This window comes from Calonectris borealis, chromosome 1 (assembly GCF_964195595.1).
Source record: "Calonectris borealis chromosome 1, bCalBor7.hap1.2, whole genome shotgun sequence".
NCBI classification, from domain to species: domain Eukaryota; kingdom Metazoa; phylum Chordata; class Aves; order Procellariiformes; family Procellariidae; genus Calonectris; species Calonectris borealis.
The window spans coordinates 201,035,227-201,062,334 of NC_134312.1; the positions used below are offsets into that span (position 1 = coordinate 201,035,227).

The 27,108-nt window shown below is 36.4% G+C and overlaps 1 protein-coding gene across 18 annotated transcripts in view; it reads right to left on the bottom strand.

Moving 5' to 3' along the window:
• ZMYM2 (zinc finger MYM-type containing 2) overlaps window positions 1–27,108 on the bottom strand; it is a 95,293-nt gene that overhangs the window by 41,975 nt on the left and 26,210 nt on the right. For 13 of the 18 annotated variants that reach the window (XM_075139962.1, XM_075139960.1, XM_075139958.1 and 10 more), the window contains 5 exons: window positions 22,300–22,585; window positions 18,539–18,704; window positions 17,443–17,655; window positions 4,648–4,798; window positions 3,744–3,859 (listed from right to left, as the gene is read on the bottom strand). In XM_075139962.1, the coding sequence (XP_074996063.1) occupies window positions 3,744–3,859; window positions 4,648–4,798; window positions 17,443–17,655; window positions 18,539–18,704; window positions 22,300–22,585 (932 nt within the window). Of the gene's footprint in view, window positions 1–3,743; window positions 3,860–4,647; window positions 4,799–14,287; window positions 16,225–17,442; window positions 17,656–18,538; window positions 18,705–22,299; window positions 22,586–23,295; window positions 23,361–27,108 lie in introns of those variants that run through there. The other 5 variants (XM_075139968.1, XM_075139967.1, XM_075139966.1 and 2 more) reach the window with 5 other exon arrangements.

A 27,108-nucleotide genomic window follows, 5' to 3' on the forward strand; every position in this document is an offset into this window, starting at 1 on the left:
TGCTTCTAAAACAAAACCAATGTTTTTTATTATAAACTCCTAAGGTCAGCTAAATATTTTCCCACAGAAATCAGTAAAGAACTGAATTCATATTACTGAAAGCTCTAAACCAAGCAGAAGATGGTTGTAAAACCAACAATTAACCACAAGATGATTTTGTATGCCTCCTTAAAGTTTCTATTATCCTGCTTACAATTAAGGACTGCTTCTGCACAGTATTTTAATGAGTCAAGATGACATGCACATAGTATTTTCATCATCTTGCTTTGCCTCTAACTTACAAGATGCTTAGAATAGAGACTATCTTTAGGAATTATTTGGGAGCATTATTATACACAAAGAATAATGCAGCAAAAAGATCATAAATTCATTAAAATCTTCCACAGGTCAACCCGAACAGCAAGGTTTTAATAATGTTGTGCTTTATCAAAGATACCTTTGAAATCATACACATATGCGCTCTTTTGAGTATCTTAAATTCAATCAAAAAATAGTTATATTTAACCTCACTTTTCTTGAGCCTGCCCTGAACAAGAGCACGGAGAGTCCCAAGCAAAGCCCTTTTCAGCCTTCAGTGCAACCACCTCAAACTGCTCTAAGCTGCCAAATTACTAACGAACAGTAGGCAGAAGCAGCCTAGGACTCTTCTGAGAAGACCAGAGTAGTAGCACAGCTTCTGGCCTGCCCCTGACACCGCAGCATAAGCAATAGAGGGGTTATCCTTGCTCACAGCAACACAAAATCAAATTGTGGAAACATTGCTGTACATAAATGTGTATGTGGAAGGGCTAGTAGGCAGCCAGACTGTGGTCAGTTTTTTCCTAGTTGAGAAAAAATAACTTTGAAAGAATCAAGTTGTTCTTAATGTGAAAAAGAGAAGTAGATATGTATGAGGAATCTTTTACACACAGACATCCACTAGGACCGTTCCACAAGCAAAATCAGGGGCACTAAATTAAATGGGAAAGGAACAAACGCTCCCCTTACGCTCAGGCACACACAGACCTTCCAACCTCAGTGTGGAAGCCTCAATTATTTTTATTATGATAAAATTTGGAAAAGTATTTCTGTGACAAGCACACCAAGCTTCCTCCACACTTCCTGCTGCAACATACTCCTTTTTTTAAATATGTGTATGTGCGAGAGAGAGGTAAGGTATGTAACGAAGAACACTTACAGACACCATAATGATGCTGAAAGAGACACAACATCAGTGAATAACCAGAGTGAGTAACCTGCTAAAAACCATTGTACTTATTATTCTTACACATACCGATCCTACAACTCTCCACATACATCCATAAACTTAAAAAAATTGAAGCTTTAGCACAAATTTTCTGAAAATTTTGCAGATACTCATGTTTTGCAAGATAGCTTGTACTTTAAGACACTTATACATTTGCTAACTTTAGGAAGACACTTGTACTACAGCCTCCACATTCACAATAAATAAATTAGCAGTTTATTTTTCCTGAGACAAGTTCAGAGCAAGATCTTCAACTGACCCAGTAAAGGTACCAATAGCAAAACTGGCTTAAAACAATACAACTTTGGAACAGTTCTGTCCTTAACTCTGCAATAACATCCTCCAAGACAGATCATGAAAGAAGATAAGATACAATCACACTATTCTACCACCAACTACCAAACAAAAATCACATCAAGCAGACCATTCTGCCTCTTTTACCCTCTTTCTTACAAGGATGAATGCTCTTGCAAGCTGTCTGCACAAAGGAGAATATAGATATGGGTGTAAGTTGCACAAGCAGCTCAACTGAATCTTTTGAATATTTTAATACATTAAAACAACAGTTAGGTATAAACAAAAGGTTATTCATAAGATAAAATGACAATCAACCCTAAAGTACTGTAAACAAATTGGGAATTTAAATATTCCAACCCATTTGTAAACCAAAAGCACTAAAATTTTTGCAGACCTGAAACAGCAGTTACTCTGTCCTGAGAAGGGTAACCCCTAATGAAGAAAAACATATAGGAAGAACACACGCAGTAAGAAAAAGGGATGAATATAATGCCAGAAAATTAAAACAAGAGTTATCTGCATTAGTAAACAGTGAGAAATACGGAGCACCATAGTGAATCAGCCTTTTTTTTAAAAGATCATTGCAGAAAGCATTGCAATTGATCGAATGGATTAAACCATTTTCTCAATTTAAGTTCAATCCCTTATGTGTCACTTAGGTATAAAAAAGCCTCAAGGGAACACTTACAGTCCAATGCTCACATTGTGGTATACCGTCCTTTCCATCTAAATACTAAATGAACAGAACAAAGAAGCTGTTCTCATACAATCAACTCTTACCTAATGATGAATATATTTTATTCTTCTAGGCAGTGAATATATGAAAACTATCAGAAGTCAGAATCTGCCAGAGATGTTTGACCAAACTAACTGTAAGCAAGTGAACATCCACCCTTGGTCTTTACTGAGAACTCACAGACCATATGGCTGCTCTAATTAAACTCCACTACAACGTTAAAGAGACAGATCTATATGTAGCACTGAAACTGCAAGAGAAACATCAGCAGGGTCTCAGTAAGATCAGAAACTCACAACCAGCATCAACTGATCTGGCAGTTATATTCAATAATGTTGCTTAATGTTGACTTATCTGCAAATCCAAGAAGGCCCAGGCTGTATTTGTCATTCACTAGCTTTATTTTTCTCACTCAAATAGCAGAAAGGTTCAGTTCTAAGAACTCTTGAGGCTGCAATTAATTGTAAGACCACGTAGAATAAAACAGATGCTGAATGAGTTTGCAAGAAGTATTACAGATTTGTCATTACATACTAACAATCTGCATCTATTTTGTTAATCAGTTCCACTCTCAGACATCTACTACATTGGTTAGGATGGAAGCACAGAACAGGGCTATATGATGAAGGTCCTATCCAGGCTATATTAAGGAAGCAATTAAGAGATTCATTTGCTTTCCAGTTGACAGAAAACAGCAAAGTTTAATTACAAGTGGGAAAACCCCATATGGGTGTAACTGTTCAACAACACAAGTGAAGGCAATTATCAATTACATAGCGCATATCTGGGAAAACTGTTTTTACATACAAAAATTGAAACATTTTCTTTAAAAATGTTCTTTGATTACCTAGAAATTGATCACTACAACAGATTTTACATATGCTTTAACCTTAAGTCATATTAAAAATATGACATTTTCAAAAAGCATAGCAGCTTCTTCCAGCGTGCCTATCACTAAGCTTGCAACACTCCGGTTTCTGAACATAATTTAAACAGCTAGCTTTGTCCATAAACATTCTAATGGCTTAGGATCCAACCTTGCATTTCAGAGACAGTCGCTATTCCCCATGAGACACCTTTTTAGTACAATATTCAACATTACTGTATTTAGTATAAAAGAGATGAAATTTGTTGATCTTCAATGCAAAACAGCAAGGCTCGTCTCCATAAAGAGGCTGGGGTGGTAAAAATAAGATGAGCAGTGACATTGCTTTGCGTTTTCTTATAGTATCAAGGAGAAATGGGTTGTTATTACTGGTTTTCTAAGTTTAAGATAGCAGCTAGTGTTATCATTATGAAACAGTACTTTGATCAAAGAAATTGTTATGAGCCAGAAGCATCTGCTATGTTAATTATAACTCATAAACATGTATATACAAGCAAGTTAGTTTAATATGCAAAATCTTAACACAAACACAGGTACACAAATATTTAGGGAGGAAAAGATTTAACACAACAGCTAACCTGAAATTTAGCTACACAACTGGAACTGCAAAAGTTGTACAGTTTTCCATCAGGCATTGTGGCTTGATACTGAGGTAAAGAGTTTCGTTTACAAAAGTGGCAAATAATTCCCATACCTAAAAGAAAAACGTAGTTTACAAACAAAATAAACACAAAATAGTAGCGCAAAAAAAAAAAACCTGGATTACAGGTCAGCTCTTCCCACCATTTCAACATAAAAAGCTAAGATTTGTTTGTCTTCCAGTCAGCTTCTACAAGTCACATAAAACAAAAGAAACTGCAGAGGTTTTGCTGCATTCTTCCATTACAGATCAGCATTAAATATAAAATAGTACCTTCTTCTATAAAATTCACTGGAGCATTTTCAACTTTGAGTTTGCTGAATTGAGATCTATGCTTGCTTTGCATATTGAAGAACACACATTTTGAGTTATTTACCAGTTCCTTTCACCCAGATTAAAAATTTTACCTAGAGAATATCCACATACATTATAACTACCTCTATCCTTCTCCAATTGTTGCTTGAGGAGATAAAATGGGGTGGGGTTGAATCACAGACAAGAGACTATCAATTCATATGCATGACAACTGCACTATCATTCTGTGACACATCAGGGCACATTACGTCTCAACGTTTTTTCCCCAGAAGCCTTAAGACAGTTGAAAACTGTTTCCGACACCAAGCAAAAAGGCGAGTGGGGAAAATGACCCCTCACGGGTCCATTTACTAGTGCTGAATATAAGATGATCTTTTTCTTGTTTTTTTTTAAATAAGTTTAAAAACCTATGAAGTCACATCTGCACAGATTAATTCTAAAACAAAACAACCCACCCCCAGTGTTCCAACTTCCAAAAAAAAGTCTACTCTTATCAGTGATGAAAATCCATCATCCTTTTCACTTACTTTGTGATTTTGCATATTTTGATTTGTGTGTGTTCATGCATGCGGTTGAGCAGTATGGCTCCATATATCCATTAGGTCCTATGCACTGAGTCATGTCAAAAAACCTGCACTGAGCTCTGCAGCCAGTACAAGATGTTAATTTGCCATATTTCTAAAACATAAAACAAAGCAAAACAATGCATTAGTTAAAACTATGTTTGGCTTTTGATTTTAAATTATGGTATAACAAACATAGAGGAAAACTTGTTTATTTATTTCTGCAATTTGCTCCTCCATCAGAACCGTCCTATATTAACAAACTTTCATGATCACCCTCTCAAAAGCATTCAGCACTATGGTTGGGTCTCCTGCTCCTGGGGGGAAGCTAAAACTGGCTAAAACTAAACTTCTGTGTAAAGACAAAACAAACACACCCCCCTCAAAAACAACGAACAAAAAAAAAAATCCCAAACCCCACCATCTGCAAACTGTGAACTGTGGTAAGAGTATACAGCAAGTTGTGCTGACTTGGGAGAGTTCGAAACAACACTGTTCCTTTCTCCTTGTTGATGGGACAATGGCTGTAAGAAAAGAAACAGGAGTCTGGCACGGCGAAGATGAAGAATAAATAATGGTTCTAAACTTTGAAAAAAATTTGTACTCTCCAAATGATAACATCCTTAATATTATCACGTATGACTTAGGCGTAGCAATTTCTTGGTAACAGCACTGTTGAGAGAACCTCTAACTTCTCAACTCTCCTAGTTCCAGCTCTCCAGGCAGGAGAAACACACTGCGGAGTTCCTATGCTCCTCATTGGGTCCAATGAGGAACTGTGACTCCGTGAACCTGGTAACAGACTCAATTTTGAAATCTCTCAACACAGCAGTCAGTCAATCAACAGTTTTCCACAGAAGGGAACAAGTGTTCTATAAAAACCACAGAAAAGTTGCACCAAGCAGAAATACCAACGACACGGTCAACACACAAAATCAATAGTTCTGATCTCCTACATGTATTACATACTTCAGTGTTAGGCAAATCTCTCAAGCACCATAAAGCAAGTCTCCGAAAAAAAATGTCTAGACACCTTCCCTGCCCATAGAAATAGTATCATGGTTTTGACAGTGATCACAGAGAATTCTTCGTCTGAACAGCGATGAGTCTCCTACCAGACAGACTCTCTCAGTGAGTATTAGAAAATACCCTACTGACACTTAGACACTTAAGATTTCTTCCCTTCTGTTGAGGAAAGAACTACCTCTCCCTCCTTCCCTCTTCTCAAGGACTGAAGGGGGAAGGAAAGGCAAAGCATGCTTCATAGGTGCTTCACCTTGTTCAGTGTAACAGAAGCCTCAGTGGATATCTCTGTTCTTCCTATCTTTAACTACTTACATTTCAGAACTAGCTAAATGCAGTCTTAGAGACAGCCAGAGAAGAAACTTATGGTTTTATAAGATGTATTATCTTCCCTATATTAAAAACACGTACATAAAAACGTACAAATACACATGCCTCTGCCACAAATTAGGTGTAGCATCTTGCAGAGACCAGCAAAATTTCAAAATACCACACAACTTCACAATTTCCTCATGTTGCTTTGATGAAAGCTTGGCTGTGGATTTCCTCCAAAAGAGTATGTGTCAAGATATCAAGCTCCTACCTAGAGGAGCTAGGTATTTATACAACTCCAGAATCCTTCCTTCCCATCTTATTTCATTTTTTTCTGTTTGCCTTTAAAAATGTTATCCAGCACCTAATAATCCTCCTAATCATCCACAATATTGACAAAATTCACAGTAAGTACCAAGACCAAAATGCAGCAATTATACTGTTCTATGAGTTGGAGCTATTCTTCCAATATACATTCATCTACTCTGACAGGCTAACAGACAGGACATCAAGAATACTTCAAGTTATATTACCAGTGAAAACACAGGAGGTCACAATCTACAAAGGACTTGACTTTTCGGAGCAAGCTTAATGGACAACCACCGTCAAAAAACCTGCATGCACAAATAGCCTTTGTACCTCTAGAATAAACTAAAATGTGAATCTAGAAGCACTGATGCAAATATGCTAACAAACAGCTTAACAAAGAGCATCCAGGAATATAATCAGAAAACAATGCACAGGTAAATGAAGTTTTCACAAGTTCTAGGTCCAAAAGAAAAATCAAACTGAGGCTATGATGACTTCAAGAGACAGCAAGATGAAAATACAGGTTATAAGAAATTTATAGTAAGCTGATCAGAGCATAATCAGAAGAGATTCATTGTGTCAACAGACTACGTGTTTCAACAAAAATCCCTTGAAAGTAGAAATAGCTTTTGCTAACCAGCATCTCAAGAATCTCATTATTTAACTGATATCAAGAAAGGATCATGCACGCAAAGTACAATGCAGCAGCATGTCCATCACTTCTGAATTTCAAACATCCTTATAATATTGGAGTTGTTTACTGATTTGACCCTAGTTCTTTCAGACTTAAAAGCAATAAGAAGAATCTTTACCAGTATCTAGTGATAATCTAGCAAACCTAGATCTAAATTATCAACACTACGAAGAACACGAATTTCCAAAAAACATATCAAGGATGCAGACGATTCTGTGGGTAGAAACAAAAGCATAACAGCAAAGCTCTCACTTTACTCTTGTCACAGCAACTAAGAAGAGTGTTTGAGCATTTCTGCATTATTAGAAGTTTAAACATGTTGTTACACAAGTGAAGGAGATAGGACACCAGTGAAGAAAAAAAATTAAAAGGCCCAAAACCTCTTCAAATTCATTGCTCGCAAAACCTCCTAATCATCATCTCCTTCAAGTTGAACTTTTTCCTGCATTTTTATTACTCGTCAGCACTCCTCAAACTTCTAAGTTCGAATCTTAAAATCATTCAAAAACCAAGGAGTACAACACTATTATAAAAAAAGATTAAAGCATACCTGAAAGTATTCATCAATCAGCATTATACAGGCATCTCAAACATTTATTTTAATAGTTTATCTAACTCAAAGGCTTCCTCCATTGACAACATCAGAGAACCTCGTACTGTACTATCCCATATGTTTTTAGATAGCCAAAATGCAAACCAAGAATTTTCTCTTTTTCTTAGAATCATAGAATTGTTTGGGTTGGAAGGCACCTTTAAAGGTCATCTAGTCCAACAGCAGGGACATCTTAAGTATCAAATTTCCAAATAAGACTCTCTTTTCTCAAGGTTCTCAGGTAACTTACATTTCTACTCTCACATTCATCACAACATGTTATCTTTCGTCTCTTAAGAATCTGCAGTAATTTCATTCTGTAGAAAAAGCAAGATTTGAGAATCCTCTCCCTAGAAGTACCCTTCTAGCTGGAATAAATAAACAGAAGATTCACTGAAACGAAGGAGAACTACAGTAATACATAGGGTCGAAGAGCATTCTTATGAGGTAAGGATTTTTGGTCTGGAAACAAGGTAACTTAAGAGGATGACAGAACCAAAAATGGTGTAATGAGGGGCACTGTGGATCAACTGTTCATTGTCTTTTCTAATATTAACAACTATGGGAAATCATGAATATCAACAGAAGAAGTTTCAAAACAAACAACAGGAGGCAGCTCTTCACATAACAGCAGGTCAGCAGAACTTCTTACTTAAGAGTGTCATGGATGGAAAAACTGCTTGTATGTGTTCACAAGGAGACTGGTCAAGCACTTACTGAGGAGATTCACTAAAAATAGCATACAGGAACATTGCATAAAGTTCAAGAGTCAGAAGCTAAGAGAATGCTCGAGGGAAAATACGCGAAGTTCCTGCCCTGTCCTTACTCTTCCTCGCATGCCCACTTACACATACACTGCAGGAGTCTCTATCCCCGATCTGAACCAGAACAGCTGTTCTCATCTTCTTACTACAGGAGATTTTTCTTTTTAATTGAATATTTTAATCATCCTCAAGGAAAAGTGGGTGTTCAGAAATGAAATTAAGAAAAATGTAAAGCTGTGTCAGTGTTGTGGGTATTTCATGGTCAGGAGACAAAAGAACGAACTTCACTGATAGAGAGAAAAGCAGAACAAAGAATACCAAAATCTTCATTATTGACTAAGTAAAGAGGGAACAAAAAAAAAATTACAAAACTTCCTGACTCTTTATTTTAAACATCACTGCTTCATTCTTTGTTTCAGAAGTATAGAATCACAGACTCATATAGATTGGAGGGACCTCCAGAGGTCAAGTGCCACCTCCTGCACAAAGCAGGTCCACAGCTGGTTACTGAGGATCTTGTCCAGTCAAATCTGAGCATCTCCAAGGATAAGCATTCCAAAACCTCTCTGGAGGATTTCACTGCCCTCACAGCAAAAAAAGCTTTTCCTTCTATCTAAATCAAGTTTCCCCTTGTTTTCAAGTTGTGTCTGTTGCCTCTCATCCTTCCACTACGCACTTGTTGAAGAGTCCAACTTTGTCCTCTCTCCACCCTCCCACTGAATAACTGATCCCCCTTTAGCCTTCTCAAGGTCACACAAACTAAGGTCTCCCACGCTTGTCCTCCTGTCATGTGCTCCAGCCCTCTAAACATCTTGGTAGCTCTCCACTGAACTTGCATCAGTATGTCAATGGCTTTCACCTTGTGGAATCCAAAACTGGACACAGCGCTCCAGATGCAGTCTCGGAAGTGCAGCAGGATGGGGCGGGGCACGGAAATCACTTCCCTTGACCTGCTGGCTACACTCTTGCTAATATAACAATAAGTTGCCCAGAGAGCCTGTGGAGTCCCCATCCTTGGAGATATTCAAAACTCAAATGGACACGGTCCTGGACAACCTGCTCCAGGTGACCCTGCTTGAGCAGGGGGGTAGACAAGATGACCTCCAAAGGTCCCTTCCAACCTCAAGCATTCTGTGATACAACCCAGGATGCAGTTGGCCATCTTAGCTGCAAGGGCGCACTGCTACCTCCTGTTCAACTTGTTGTCCACCCAAGTCTTTTTCTCCAAAGCTGCTTTCTTAGCAGTTATCTTCCATTCCAGATGAAGTACTGATCATCTTGTGCTCCCCATCATACTTCAATGGTAGGCAAAAGTGATTATAGGCAAAAACTTGCACATTCAAACCAGCCTCAGTTTCAAGTTTCCTTCAAAGATGGAATTAACTCAGAATCAATCCACAAAAGAAAGTATCAAGTATTTTCCTTCCATGCACCACTTCTAGCAAATTCAAATCTATGGTGTCCTATAAAATATATGCAAGTTTAAGGACTGCTATTTTAAATAAAAACATTGCTATCAAATTAGTAAAGAAAATAGTATCAATTAGATTACTAAGTACAGAAAAATTAAATTAATCCAGAGGCAAAATTTCTAGAGAATAATGGCCCAGGGCCCTCTGAGGGGAAACTTGTCTGACTACACCTCTCCCTCACTACTCCACCTAGATTCTGCATTGAGATGACCTAATTTTAGCTAGATCCCATTGCATATTTGACCTCTTCCAAAGCATGAAGTCTAAGGTAAACGCAGAAGCCTGAATATTCTTCTGTTCTTATTATATTTGATTCTGAACTCACTCATTCTCTCATGACTTGTTAATCCTAGAAATTAGGTCTACTTCATAATAGGTATCTCATGATAGATAACTGAGAAAAGACTATTATAAAACACTTTATGCGATTTGAAAATTCTTACGAGTTACTAGTTCTATATACATTTCAAATCTTCATTCTGTCCACTAGGACAGTGTTGAACTCAAATTGGCAACTGCAAAAGTGGCTATCAAGGTGCAAGACAAAGAGATGAATGGGATATATTCCAGAAATACAAGTATTGTTGCAACAGAAATCCAAATCCCTGGGAATAAGAGAAAATTCACTTGGAGGGTTTCTGAGGAATTTTTATTCTTGCCATTATCATAAACAATCATTTTTGAAGGAATTGATCTTCCTTTACATCTTACTGAAAGGATCATGAAAGCTGAAGTCTAGAGCTCTTCTTGCATACATCCTACTAAGAACAAAGATCAAGTCCCAAAATAAATACCAGACCAACACTATAATTTCATGGTATTTTAGAAGTAAGCCTCACTTCTGTTTGCAACTGAAACTAATGAAAGTCTCTGTTCTTGAACTTTCTAGCTGCAAGAGTATTTCAATAAAGCCATTAGTGCCCTGCATCTAGGCATCTGTGCTACAGATTTTTATTCTTGACTGAAAAAAGCAGTATGATCTGCTTCACGTGCCTTCAGAAGGTTAGAGAGCAGGATGAAGAACATGCCTGCAGTATAAGAGAGCATTCTTGCTACAACTTCTCCCATGCAAGGGCCAGTCGATTGAGAATACCAGAGTATCAGCTGATTGCCACAACGCTACATAGCAGCCCAAAGATTTGTTTCCATTTGAAGCAAATGCTTTGCAGTTAAACTCGTATGGTCCATGGTAAAACAGATCAGTACATACTTCTCAATTCACGCAAACTTCTCTCTGGTAGCTTTACAGAGTAACAGTTTCGGATTAGAAATAAGATAAATACTGGAAAAGCTTCTAGAAAAGAATATTCTGGGACAGAAACACAGTCAACCTGTGTTCAAATAGAAAGGTAAAGGAGAAAGAAGACAGAAATTTTTTGTGAGTAGAAAAGCAGAGATATTCACTACATGGAATTCTATGATAACAAAGATCCATTAGTAAGGCAATCAAGAAAATAGCAGCTAAACTACTTCAGATTTATTTGAAAGAAGGATGGTCTGGATGGATCCAGAAGCAACACGCACATCTAAGAAAAGAACCAGATGTCAGCAGAATCTGTAACAGCAAAGAAAGAAGAAACCGTATTATTTATACAGTCTTTTGAAATACCGCACCCAAATCATCTCTCCCCCAAGAATAACAACTCTTCCCTGCTCCAACAGAAGAGATTAAGATTAGTAACACCTCAAAAGTATTTGCCCAAGTCTGTAGAGCAAAAGCTGAAGTAATTGCTTTTGTGGCCCTTGAACACCAAGGGATTTCTGTTTATGTTCCATCAGCTGAACTCTGCAAACACTCAAATCAATAACTTGTCCAGTAACTTTTCTTTGGCATCTCCAACTGGCAGTGCTCCGTTTGCCAGTTTTGCTCCTGCTCCCAAGACACTTGCCTTCATGCCTTCAAGAAAAGCAGAGCTGAAAATCCCTTCTTCCCCTGCCTCAAAAAGCAAGTTACTTTTATATTAACTGAATGTTTCATCTGTTTCTGTTTCGCCTTTTCTCCCTCTTCCCCTCAATCCTGTACAATTATTCCAGGTACAGCAGTGCATGGATGTGGTTATATCCATCCTAATTCTGATACCTATTCATATCACCTCCTTGCTTCCTCCTCCTAAGAATGTCCTATGCTCCCACACAGATCATACCTCACAATTTTAACTGCGCTATGTACTTTTCTTCAGAACTACAAAGCTGTTTTACCATCTCTGATGTACCTATCTCACTTTATCTTCTAAAATATCAACAAAATAACATCCTGAACACTTACTATGAATGATATTCATGTGCCTGAGGAAGCTGATTATCTAGCTTTTACTGAAGAGCAGCAAATTCTACAGCTGATGACAGACATTTGAAGAAGAAATGGCAAAATAAATGGTTCCAGAAATGGGAGTAAATAAAAGGTAGAAGAAAAGGTAAAAGAACAGGACAGTTTCTAGAAGGACTTATTTGCATCAGAGACGCAAGAAACTGGAGGCATAAATACCAAGAGGCCTCAAAAAAAACCCCCACACCACTAAGCAGGAAGAAAGGGGAATTGAGTATTTGTACAAGTGTTCATAGTATCAGACTTCAGTAGTATCAGAGATTACTTAATACCAAACTAAGTATTACCTGAAGTGAGACAGAAGTGGTTTACCATATGAGGAAGAGATTCCACTAGTAAACCACAGTTTGAACTGGCTGAAACCACAGAACCTCTCTTTAAAAGTGACCAGAAATTAAAAAAAAAAAAAAAAAAAATTGAAAAGTCAGTATTTCTAATATTTCAACATAAAGGAGCTGTTCAACTCTCACAATTACTGGTTTTGTCAACAGTACTTACTCTTGAAACAGACACTTGGAAACAAGAGTTTACAAAGCAGTAACAAGGGCAGGAAGCAGCAGATTTTGCAGTTAATTGTACTATCAAAATAAAGAGAAGGACAGATCTGTCTTAATAGCAAAGAAGCACAGAAAAAGAACAGACACTGCATGGGACAAGACAAAGTTGAAAAGCCTAGATGCTTCCACTGAAGTACTATGTGACAAGATATTCTAGCATAGCATTCAGTGACATTTAAACCAGTAGATAACAATACATTTTGTGAGACTAAACACAAAGTCTACATAAGCATTGAATCATAAGTTGCAGAACTATTGCATACAGTGAAGGCTCCTAAACCCCTGCACACAGATAAAGCAGATGAAATGAGTTTTAAGAGTTTCACAAAAGCAGCTGTTTGGCAAGGAGTAGAATTCTAAACAAGGAAGCACAACTGCCTAGGTTGGGTCTTCTCTATTGCTTGCAAGTGAATAGCTTAAAGCGATGGCATAGCCTGGTTAGTCTTGAAGCACATTCATAGTAAGTCTTCATCTAATCAAGGAAGTCAATCAAATGCACTTTTATTGAAGTACTGAAGGAAAGTTTTTACTAGATGAAAAAACACCACAAGCATTCTCTCCAACTAGGAAAATACTCATTTGGCTTGCATTCACCTGGTACTCACTTCATTCCAGAGCTATTAAGAAGCCTATGAAGAAATAGCTAGAGATCCTTCCTCCCTTTTTTGACAGCACATGAAGACCATAACTTTTATGCAGCACCCAAAGTAAGCAAATCTGAGGTCATATTCTAACAACAAGAATTTTAGTTAAGGAAACAAAGCAAAAAAAGTAAAGGAACATTTTAAACTAGTAAAGCATTAAATGCTTTCATGGCAGAATCAAGAGCACTGTGGACTGATCAGGCCAGTAAGCAAAGCAATTAAAAACTGTATTTTTAGAAGTAGACACAGACTTAACTTTATCTTAGTTGAACAGCAGAAAATTAAAAGGTATGGTTGGTTGCAAGCCAAGTCACAGAATTCACTTGTTCCTTAGAACAAGGTTGTCAAGCCTGTACCCAAATCCAGCAAAGCAGGACACAAACAACATTGCAATTGCCTTGAAAAGTAAAGCAACTAATTTTGTAGAAACAGAAAATATGCAATAGTATCAGAAACAGAAACATTGAAACAACATATGTATGTGCTTTTGGTTCATATGTCTTCATGGTAGGCATATTTGAGGTCTGTTTCAATTTGTTGCAGAGATACTAATTTTTAAATAAATCACGGAAGTAATTTCTAGAATTTAAGTTCTCATTTTAATTATATGAAATGCCTACACGAAGAAATAAGATATTTCAGCATTTGCAGAATTACATAGACAATTTAATCACCTCCCTGTCAGATATGATCTCACTCTCTTCTAGCATTGTTTTCTTGTTTTGTTCATTTTGTCTAGCGTCATTCTTTAAGTCCCTTTTGCCCCTCTACATGTGAAGAGTTTGAACTTCAGTGCATCAGGCAAAGAATCTATGATCTAGAAGTAGTAGTCATCTTCAGGTTTAAAAAAAAATAACCACTTCCAATACGGGTTTTGTTTTGACATCTTACCTAAATTGTCACAGTGATTTCATTTTTGGAGGAATGATTTCATCGTTGTTTTCCCTTTTCTAAAAAAGCTTGACTCGCACTTAGCTGTCTTCATGAATGGCTGTTGTGCCATTAGGAAATTAACATGCTTTTGCATATAATCACAGTGGGCATTATTTAGGCTATGTCTATTTAATTTTTTTTTTTTAATTCTTACACAATTTATTAATCTATTTATTTTTCATGGCTTTTTAAATATGAAAGAAACCTAAGCTCTGTAATTACTTCAGTTTTAGGTAAGAAAGAACAGCCATCACCTCTCAGAAAAGCAAAACACAGGATGCAATATTCAAGAGTATTTGTGTCTCCATTTTAAAGCAGATTCTGAAACTGGTACGTGGAAAGCTAAGTGCATTCATCACTTTGAAAGATGACTTAGGCACTTCACAAAAAACCTACTCCCCATCCCAGGAATAACACTGTTTCCTACTCCCACCAACAGTCTAAAGGAGAGGAAAGAAACCCTTTGTAGCTGATGGATTATTTGTACTCAGTGGCCATTCTGAGAGCCACAGTAATTTTTATTACCCACAATTTTAATTTTTTCATTCCAAGAAGAAAAAAATGTCCATGATAAGTTATTGAAAATTAATTGTTCAAATCAGTGTAATATTTATTCAAAAAAATAGGGATGAAGTATATAGATAGGTACAAGTAATAAGAATCAGTTTTCATTTATTACGACTACAAATGTATAGCATATTGATAGGTGTATGACATTTACATTATAAACTGCTTAATACAAAGCTCATACCAGTAAGACCTATGTATTTTACAACTGTTTGTAAGAAAACATTTGCTAAAACTGTTATGTGACACACGATAATCAGTTGTACAACACAATGCTGTAATCAATGATACATCAACTTTTCCTATATTATTTATTCCATTGAGTTTATTTCAGTATGTCATAGCGACTCTCCCATATTCTCTCCTTCACCGGTTTTCCTTTAAAAGCAAGATCCAATAAAAAATTTCCAAGAAAACATTGTTACGACTGAATAAAGCAACCTACAATTTACCAATTGTGGCCCAATGAGTTGTCAGTGACATTTTCCAAAGTCTAAATTCCTTTTATAAAAACAGAATTCCTTGAATACATTCAGTTCAAAAAACCTTAATGCAAATGAAAGTTCAAACCTAAATAAATCCTGCTAGACAACTAAATATTCTCAAATAATCATGTCCTGAGCAACTTTGGCACCTACAACAACATACACTAAAAAACTCCTAATTTTATAGTTTGAGTTTCTCTTAATATCAAAAATACCCCAAAACCCCCACACGCCAGGAACATTTGAAACCTACCAGTTAAGAATTACACTTAATCACCACTCCAAACCAGATGCACATGAGCACTAGAATTAAGCTTCTCATAGCCTATTACAGTTCCCCAGTACCAAATATTTCCACAAAAGATTTAAGAACTTGCTTGAATGAAGTCTGCTGTCAGAACTGAATGCACCAAAACAATGCGTCTCAATTTTAAAGGTTCTCTTAAGGATCCTCATGTTAATGCACAATACCCGACACCACTTGTGAAGATTCCTGGTACTGCAAACTGCTCCTCCGCCCGAAATCAAACCAGAACATAAACTTGCTACCATATCCTTCTCATTCTCAAATACATATCTAAACACAAAATACAAAAATATCTGAACAAATAGAGTACAGTCTGTAATGAGAGTTAAGTACAGATTTATCATTCGACCTCTCAAAATTCCACGTTCATTTCATAATTCCATGTGCAGTGCATGTTATACTGGTTGTGTGGGAATGTCTCAAGTTCAAAGTTAATCTCATGCCTTTTTGTTTCTTCCAGAGACAGTATTCAACGTTTCTTCAAGTCTTTCCATGGCTTCTGGGCATGACTATGTTTTTAGTATCTTGGAAACCTATCCTGTCCCTTTTGGTATAGCTGTGACAAAAGAATAACGCTTATGTTACGTTTTCAGTTACGCTGTTTACATATGCACGTTTCCAGATTTGCTGTTTGCACATTGCATATACACAAGAACAGCCATCCCCAAAAGTTTCAAAACTGAATGTCCAAAGAGAAAATACAAACACACATGATGCAACCTTAAAGAACTTAAAAACATTCAGCACTGCACTCCCTTTTCTCTTGGATCATTGGTTTCTCAAAAATGGAAAGAGATGAAGAAAGAACCCAAAGCAATGTGCAGCACCGGGGCCACTCACATATTCAAGTGTGAACTTCAAAATCAGATAAAGAAATTTCTTGCTAGTAAAATAGTACTTTCATATTTCGTAACACTACCCCTACAAACTCAGAGCAGAATGTACCAAACAAAAAAACCCAAGAAAAAAAAAAATTCCCAAATTGCATATCCTCCTCCAAAATATTTAATATTTCAGAGCTATGCTATTATACCATAAATACTGTGATTAACATTTAAACCTTCCAGCCAGCATTAGCAATGGTTCAGAGCTAAGCTGGCTCTGTAATATGTAAAAGACATCAGCATCAGATTTCTTGATTTGGAATTATTTTTAACCACAACAATTATTTCTATCTTAACTGTTTTAAGAATAAATAAAAACCAAACCAAGTAAAGAAAATAAAAGCACAAAATTTAACATGTGGAAGGATGAAAGTAACAATAAATTTTGAAATCCTATGCTGTACAGTGAAGGAGATTAGACATAGTACCGGTACATAGCCAATGTGTAATCAGTTAGAGCACTCTCACAGCAATGTCCAATCTGTATGCTCTGTACACTTTTGAATGTTTCAATCGCATACAAGCGAGCTTTTATATCTAAAAAAGAACACCGCTTAAGGACCAGTAAGCTTGTGTCTTGGGCTTGCTATTAATATACTCATAAGTTATACACAAATTAGAAAGAAATAGAAATTATTAACAGAAAGTTTAATTTTAATGGTATTTTCATTAATAACAAATAGGTATTGCTATTACAGCAACATCAAAAAAAGCCAGTAGTAAAAGGTCGATTCTGACTAGTCTGCCCTCACTGGAATTAATTTCATTTTTAGAAGTCTTTATTACTTAAGACTTCTAATGAGAAGTAAAACCAAGTTATGAATAACAGGATAAATTTAAGGAGTATTAATGTTTATTTAATTTTAATTTATAGGTAAAGAAGTAATTACCTGCTTGTATTCACCAACGCAGTTCTGACAACAGAATCTTTTCTGCTGGCCATCAATAGTAAGAATATTGTTTCCAGCTCCTTTACTGGGCAAATATTCCCCACAATGCTCACAGCAATTCATGACTAAACCATTTGCCATCCTGTACCTATTGAAGCAATGGTCACTGCACAGCTTATGAGTCATATTTTTAAAGCTAACTTCATGACGAATCTAAAAAAAAAAAAAAAAAAAAAGAAAAAGGTATTCTATCACCACACAAGCATAAAGTTGCCTGAAATTACTAGACAAGCCAAAAGTCTAACATTCAAGTATAATAACTAAAACCAGATTATACTAGCTCACTTTTAAAGAACAAAGATGATTGAAGTGACCATGAAATACGGAAACAGAAATTGGTGTTTCTGTTGTCTCCAAAGTTCTAGAAAAAAATCTTGGACCTATTTGTTCTTGTAGCCTAGAAGCAAAGATCACAGGGAAGGATGTAATAATTGCATATTAGAGCAGAAGGTCAACTTACGGAATTTTATAAAATACTCAATTTGCAGGTTAACAATATGGCATATAAAGACTGGCCAGACACATATGCTGTGTAAAGTAGTAGCCTGAATGAACTATGGTGGGCCCAGTAATGGCATCAAGAATAAATTAATACCTTAATGAGAATTTAAAATTACGTATATTCTACATATCTCTAAAAACATTTGCATAATCTTTCAAAATACACAGTAAAATAAAGTAAATAATACATTAAATCTTGACTTTTTTCAACAGCAATTCTTCTATGTGGGAGATCTGCATTATAATTACAAAATTCTATGCCTAATAGAATTGTTGACAGTAGCTACAAGATACCAGCAAAAGGCACTTCAAGTTTCTGAAACAAAAATCAAGTATTAACCTCTGAATTCTTTCTTCCTTCAGTTGCTCTTCATGAATATTAAGTCTGTGTATCTCAGTATCTCACTGCATATGAAAACACTGAATCATATTTTAAGTTTCCTTATTTTCAGTTCTCTTATTTCAGAATGTAAGTTATTAGTATTGTCATTACTGAGAAAGATAAGAGGGGGAAAAAAAAAACAGTCAACCAGACCTCAGTTAGTTTACCACAGATAGTGCATCTTGATTTATTCAAAACTCCTTTCGAGGGATTCTGTTTATCTTCATAGAAGGATAAACATGATGTACTGCAAAACTCCTGGAAAGACTCACTTGAATCAACTTGAGCAACAATGGTACCTTTCATTGTTGTTATATCTCTGAAAGACAAAAAAACCTCTAGTGTGCTTGTGTATAAATACATATATGTATTAAACAAGAACACTTTATATCTTGTAAGATGCATCCTTCCTTTTAATGCTTACATTTCAATCCAGTTTTGTGGGTGTACAGTTGTTAGTCACGTATCAAACACTAAGTTTAATAACATTTTTACAACTACTGCAAGTACTGCAAGTACAATGTTTTTCCTGTGTAAAAACCTATTTTTTTGTTTGGACTAGATTTATATTTTTCCCATTATATTATTCTAGAACCAAGTGACATTAATGCACCATTAGGTACCAGCTGTGGCAAACTCAATCTTATACAAAAAACTAACACAGCAAATTTAAACTAGCCCTTTTGCAACTTTAAACAAAAGCTGTACTTAAGTTTCATACGAAAAATTCAGATTTATAGTAAAAGGCAAGAAATGGTCTTTTTTTGTATATAACTCCACCATTTCCAGTATTAATCTCCGGATAGGATGAGGGAAGAAGATTGTTTTTGTATACTTATAAATATAACCAAAAAGCTTAAAACTCTACCACAAACTTGCATAGTTTTATAATTTGAAATTTGAAAGAAGTTAATTCCATCATTACTTTAAAGTTCCAAAGCACCTGAATGGTTCACGCAGTTGCCCATGAAAGTGCACCAATTTAATGCATTAAACCAGACAAGCAACCATCAATAAAATTAATTTGAAATCGAACAAACCTTCTTCTAACCAAACTGACACACACTGTTTTTCACTGAAGTTAATTCTAGACTTCCTTGATTGTATGCTGCACATGCTGCAAACTTAGCAAAGTCACTAACATCAAGCTTGTCAGTGCACCTTTGTAATCAGGTCTCTCAAACTTCTAAGGTCATTTCTAAGGTAGTTTCACTCTTAATCCCAAACTATCACATATCATAAATCAGAAGCAGCAAGGAGAAGAAATAAAAACCTCCCCCTTTGCCCTTCTAAGTAAAAAAACCTATTATTGACATACAGCTATTGGGCAGAAAATAAAAAAATTGACTGGGCATGTCTGGATCTCTATTGACATCACGATGGATCACCAGTTGGAAAAGACATGCCACAGACACTCATACGTAGGAGCCCTAAAACTGGATGAGTGGAAAACACTGGAAAAATGCTGCATGCTTCCCTAGACACACTCCCTGGAAAATAAACTTGTACCGCCCCTGGATATTAACACTTGCAAGTCTGCCTTCCTCCATCAAAGGAAAATCAGCAGATTTTGGCTTGCCCTTTGGCAAGCTAGTAAGGATTTGTGTTGGGGAGTGTTATCACTTCTGTTCTGCAAAACAAAGCCAGAGCTCCTGCCCCGAGGAGCTTACAGTTTCTGGCTGGATTCCACCAAGACTTGTAACATTATTAACTTGTATCAAAGGACACATTAACTTGTATCAAAGGACACAACTGCAAAGTCAAAAAAAGTAACACAAGTCAATAAAAATTATAAACACTAAGGAGAATGACAGATATTTCCTATACTTTCCTTCTTATGCTAATTCCTACGCTATTTATGTAGTTACAAAGGTTCAGAATAGTGCTAGAAAAGTGGTTTACAATTAAATAAGTAAGAATTCTTACTTTTCAGATGGGGTTATACAATTTTTTTTTAAAGTTATCATAGGCTTCACTTTTTCCACTTAATCTACCTATTTAAAGATAAATCTGAGCATTACCTCTGAAAGTCTGACCTATGACATATCAACTATTATCATCTATTCAACCTACGTTCAAGATCTCCTGGATTTTGCTAAAGTTCACTTATCCTTTCACTGAAGTGCAATCTGACAATATTATGTCTGTTTTAGGAGGAAAAGAACACAGAAGCAAGTATGCAGCAGAGAGTACCTTTTTGCTACCACCAGGTAGCAAAAATTTGGCAAAAAAAGCAAAAAAAAGGCTGGATAAGATTGGGCTTCACAACAAAGCCATGCTACAGAGGAACACTTTCATGCATATACTGCCTTCTATTTAGCTGTGATTGAGTAAGCAACTGTATACTAGTAGAAGAGTGAAGACCAACATCACCTCAAAAATTGTCAAAGGTGACTTCACAGAGGTTCTCTAGAAATCAAATACACTAAACAAACTATTTTAAATAACCCCAAAAGCTAGAAATAAGGTATTTTCCTCATAATTCAAAAATAAAGCCTTTAGGGCAGTTTTATATGTAGCCTCTTACAATAGACAGATAAGTATCTCCAAATTTGCAAGGGAGCACATATTTAGCCATGAATTTTCAAGATTTCAGTCAGAAATAAAGAGATTAGTCTAATCATCATCTTTATATATAATACAGCTAGCTGAATATGGTAGTCACCAGATTACTTCTAAAAAAAAGTAGTGTATAAACATGTACAAGCCAACAGAAAGAGTATAGAGTGCTTTTAACTATCTCTGTAAAGGCAAGGGTTGAGAGAATTTGAGCTTTTACATGTATTTAAAAAAAGCTAAAATATGTTAAATCTGCTAGGTTTTCAGTGTACCAAGGTATGAATACACAGGATATCAATACTTTCTATAGTTTATTTTTACTGAGTCTCAAGGGGAAAAAAAAAAAAAGATACTCAGATTAGTAGCTTACGTCTGAATACAAGCCATTAATCCACCACACTGCACACTGAAGTAAAACTTTTTCACTAGTTTAAATCTGTGATTGAGCAAAGACCACCTCACCAAAACATACATTAACAAAGGTAGTCTTTACTACAAGCCTTCTTTATTTCAGCAAGAATTCATCATTTAACCAGTGTGACTGCAGGATGTACTGGATTGCGATTTTACTGAAAAAAATATGAAAAAGTACAAGTATCTCAGTAATCAGTACACTGAAAGAAAAAGATAGTACAGCTATTTTGTACACCTAACACTACAACAGTACAATTATGAAAGACTTCTCTCTGGCAATTTTAAGTTTGGGAAATAATGAAAAATTACAAGTCAAACCTAACCAATAATATAGAATAAGCCACTTCTAGGTATGCTTCTCTCTCCCTCTGTACTGCCCGCTTAAGGTATCTTTAGTTTCAAAAGTTGCCATAGTTGCCCCTCACTATGGGGAAAGTCTAAGGCTTCTCCTCTCCCCACACTGCCAACAGTAGAAGAGCTCCCAAATTTCTTCCAGCTTCTTGCAAGTTATCAGTTTCTCCTCCTTTTAAAGCCTCTTGATTTTATATCTTCATCTATCAAAATGAATGCTTTCTATACAACCCAAGGTCCACTTTTTTCATAAAGGACTTTAGATACAAAGAATGTATCTTGACACAGGATATATTATAACTTGGACACCTTGTCTTTTAAAAAAAAAAAAAAATCAGTAATTTTTAGTGTATTGGCTTTCATAGAAACAATCTGCCATACTCCAAATTCAAAAGCTGGTAGACTTTTTATTTTGTTATAGCAGACACAGTGAATTCAACATTTCCAAACAACATTACAATGACACTATAAAAAGTACTTGTATAGTCAGATTTTATATCATTAATGGAGGAATTCTCATACATGCATGAGAATCTAAAGTATTACTGGATTTAGCTGCTAATATGAAACAAAATAAAAAAATCCCTTACTTTCTGCACATAACACAAAGCTTCTTTGGAGTGGGTTTGTGTGAGAATGATGAGAGGCAGGTAGTAGAACAAAAAAGGTGAGCCGATCCTTTTCGCTGATACGCAGTCTGTCCCTTTTGTAAAGGCTTTTTGCAGTTTGCGCATGTGACTTTAACCTGTTTAGAAGGCTGCTGCTGGGCAGAAGGTTGGAAAAGCTGTTTAGGAAGTGATGCTACAGGTGACAAGGAATCCACACCTGGTTGCTTCTGATTCCTAGGGAAGGAAGCTGACTGGGATATCCAAGAATCTTCAAGACAAAAACAAACATATATATAAAAAAGTAAGTGAACTTTTATAAAAGTAAGTGAACTTTATGTAAGTGACATGTACATATATATATAGAATAATATTCACAGATACATAATCATAAAATATTTTTTCTGTTGGAACTGACAATTAACAGAAGAAAGATGAAATTTTAGAAATTCAGGTTTAAAGTAAAATGCTGTTTGATGATACCATTCTCCATTCTTACAAAGCTTCAGAACATGAACAAATTTCAGGATGGCCCCATCCTACATCTAGTGACAAGTTTTGCAGACTTCAATTCACTTGCACTGGGTTTGCAAACTGGCAATTTTATCTTCAAACAAAGAAAACTGCAATTACCAACTGCAATAAAAAAAAAAGAGAGACCAACAAAGAACAAGGAATTTCTAAACTAAGGTTTGAGATATAAACTCTGCAAATTTATACGAACATGAAATCTTGGATTTTGATTAGTTATTTTGTTGTAAAGCTTTAACAAGCATCTGTATAAGTTCATGTGTCTGGCCTCAGTGATAAACCCTAGAGCTGGGGTTTCCCATACTAGTTTCCTAGTCCAGCCTGCAGCCAGAGACCTATACTGCAGTTAGAGCAAAGCACAGTGGCTCCACATCCGGGATCTGCATTTATGTCATTGATTCCTGGAAGTGTTCCTGTTTTTCTCAATAATCTTTTCAATGCAATGAATACCATTTAATGTGCAAACTGGCAAAGTCATGGGAGTTCCCAGTCTTCCTCAGTAGAAACCAATGAACCTAGAAAATAGTATTTCATTAAGTTCTGGCAGTACACAAATCCATGTCCCTGTGTTCCAGACTCCACTAGTCCTCCATCTGTATTTTTGAACAACAGACTACTATAGAATGAAGTCATCTTTGCCCAATCTTTTGTAGCATAACATGCTACAGAGTAACGTGCATAACAAGAACTTAAGTAAAACTTCTTCTCCAACAGAAATACATCCAGAAAGATCACATGCTTCTGTTAAATTACATGCTCGGTATTTTGGTTTGGAGCAGAATATACAGTTCTGGGGGAAAAAAAAATATCCCCCTATAAAATGTAATTTCTAGGCTTTTCTCTGGAATTTAAGCTTTCATTTTAAATAATTATCACCAGAATTTAGGAATGTTGAGCTTCTGAAGAATGCAAAAAATGACACATTACTTAAGCATGAATTAAAACCTGAATAAGAACTTCTTCCCACTATAACAAACATTTACACATATTTTCAATAGTATGTGTCAGCTATCCCAAATATTGTCACAACACTTGGGACTTACCTTTCAAGCTTTTTATTCCCAGCATCTAGAACAGTACTTCACTGTTATTTACTGAATAGTAAATACCTGCATAAATATTATTGTATTTGGTAGTACTTGTGCTACTACTTCCAAATAACGAGTAAACACAGCATTTACTCTAACTAAATAAAAATTCTAAAGCCTTGAATGTCTTACTGGAGTAACTCAGTGTATTCCTGGAGTGTTATTACAACTAGTATTAACAACCAAATACAAGAAAGATGATTTTAAGTTCTGTAACTTCAGATAACAAAAACCTTAACCTATAGACTTCAGCAACTGCCCATACCTTATTCTTAAGGGACATTATCTTGGTCCATAATCATTCATTAAATAGAAGGCACCCTTTCCTCATACTATTTTCTAAAATTCTCTCTTTCCCCAAGAGGGTTTTATTAACAACATATTCTGCTGCATAGTTTTAAAATTAATTTTAGGGACAAAGTTCCAAGAACGCTTGTTACAGCAACAAAAAAACGTATATTCCTTAGCAAGTAAAAGATCATTTTCTGATATGACTTTGTAGCTGTCAAGGATGTCCTATTTTTCAGACATGTAAGACAAGTTGGAAATTTACTCATTGTAATGCTTGAGGGTAAATAGAAGAACTGGAACAAATGGGTGAGGGAAAGAGAGAAAGGAAGCAGAACAAAACATATTCTTCTTTAAACCATTAAAGAAGTTTACCTTTGAAGGCATGTACATACTGACAAATTAAGATATGTTACCACAGTGCTTAAAGCTAAAATTCACTTGAGTGCCCTCTTCAAACTTTTCTATACTGTTCTGTCTACTACCTCAGATATACTTATATCCTGGTAGCACCTTAACACCTCAAAGATTCTCCTCTTTTCTCATAGGTTGCAAGTGGGAGCACATCGTATCTCTTATCAGGAATACATACCATGCGCAGTAAAGTTACATGTGCTTGTAATTCCAGTAGCACTCAGCTGCCACTCACGAAAATTTGAGTTTGCTAGGCTCATTTGGGTTTGAAACTTTTACCATGACTTCCTAGTACATCATAAAGATTATTTCAATATTTCCTTAGTATCTTAAGGCTTTAGACAGCCTCCCTTAATTGATACTTTGCTGCATTTCTCCTTCCACAAACATTCCACAAGAATATCTAAAGATCTTCTTGTCTTTCCTTTTTTTGCTTTCACTCCTTCTACATCACACCTTCATAGACATTAATTTTTATATTGTGACTTTTCTTCATATCTCACTTTTTAACCATGTTACCTCCTCCACTTTATATTCTCTACAAAGGATCTGTATAATCTGTTTTTCATGTCCTTGAACTGAGAAGGTGTATCACACTTCCTCAGTTGATTCCTGATGAGTTTCCAAGTCTCACTGCCCATATACCTTCATTCTTCAGGTTCCTATCTGCAATTCTTTAATGGTCAAGTTTATGAGACTGTACCGTTTCATATTAAATTTCTTCTTACTATAATGGCTGTTCAAGGTGTTCCCATTCTTTCGCACCCATTCCTGCGCTAAACTGCTATAAATTATTCCTTACTCTCATTTGCACCAATACATTTATTCGTGGACCCATCTTGCAAAAATGGCTCAATGAAATGATGTCTTTTAAAAAAAAGCTGAAAAAACCATATCAGCACAACTTGGGGAAGAGGTGGTGAAGACTACAGTAATAAAGTTTTACAGCGCTATGCAACTCTTGAAACATGTTCAGCTACATCTGTATTAATGATCTGGTTCAGATCAGGACAATTCTGAACTGCATCCTCAATTTACTAGTTGATTCTGGTTTTGGAGCAGTTTTGATGCATAAAAACTAGATTCCGTTCAGAGAAACAAAACCTAAGTTCCAGTCCAAAAGTCATCTACATGGACTTCTGTTCATCTACCTGGACTTCTCCAAGACTTTTGATATGGTCCCCCACAACATTCTTGCTGCTAAACTGGAGACATAAGGATTTGATGGATAAGGACTTGGCTGGATGGTTACGTCCAAAGAATTGCAGTTAACGGCTCAATGTCCAAGTGGAAACCAGTAACAAGCTGTGTCCCTCAAGAGTCCGTACTGGGACTGATAGTATTAATATCTTCATCAACAATATAGACAGTGGGATTAAGTGCACCCTCAGTAAGTTTACAGATAACACCAAGCTGAGTGGTGCAGTTGATAAGCTAGAGGGAAGGGATGCCATCCAGACGGACCTTGATAGGCTCGAGGAATGGACCCACATGAACCTCACGAAGCTCAACAAGGCCAAGTGCAAGGTCCTTCACCTGGGCAATCCTCAGTATCAAGACAAACTGGGGGATGAATGGATTGAGAGTAGCTCTGTGGAGAAGGACTTGGGGATACTGATAGATGAAAAACTGGACATGAGCTGGCAATGTGTGTTTGCAGCCCAGAAAGCCAACCGTATCCTGGGCTGCATCAAAAGAAGTGTGGCCAGCAGGTCAAGGGAAGTGATTCTGCCCCTCTACCGTGCTCTGGTGAGGCCCCACCTGGAGTACTGCATCCAGCGCTGGGGTCCCCAGTACAAGACAGACGTGGGCCTGTTAGAGCAGGTCCAGAGGAAGGCCAAAAAAATTTACAGAAGGCTGGAACGCCTGTCCTGTGAAGAAAGGCAAAGAGAGTTGGGGTTGTTCAGCCTGGAGAAGAGAAGGCTCTGAGGAGACCTTATTGCAGCCTTTCAATATATAAAGGGAGCTTATGAGAAAGATGGAGAGATACTTTTTACCAAGACCTGTAGTGACAGGGTAAGGGGGAATGGTTTTAAATTGAAAGAGAGTAGATTTCGACTGGACATGAGGAATAAATTTTTTTATGATGAGGGTGGCCAGACACTGCAACAGGCTGCCCAGAGAAGTTGTGGATGCCCCATCACTGGAGGCATTCAAGGTCAGGTTGGACGGGGCTTTGAGCAACCTGGTCTAGTGGAAGATGTCCCTGCCCATGGCAGGGTGGTTGGACTACATGACCTTTAAAGGTCCCTTCCAAACAAAACCATTCTATCAAACGTACTCCAGTGCTTACTGGGGACATTAGGTTCTGAATTAATGTGTTGGACAGAAGTTTCTCTGTTATACACCTACTGCTTCCCATACAGTGAAGCACTTAGCTGAGGGGAATAGACTAACACTGATCTAGAAGAAAACTTCCAAACCACATATAGAATCATAGAATCATTTAGGTTGAAAAAGATCTTTAAGATCA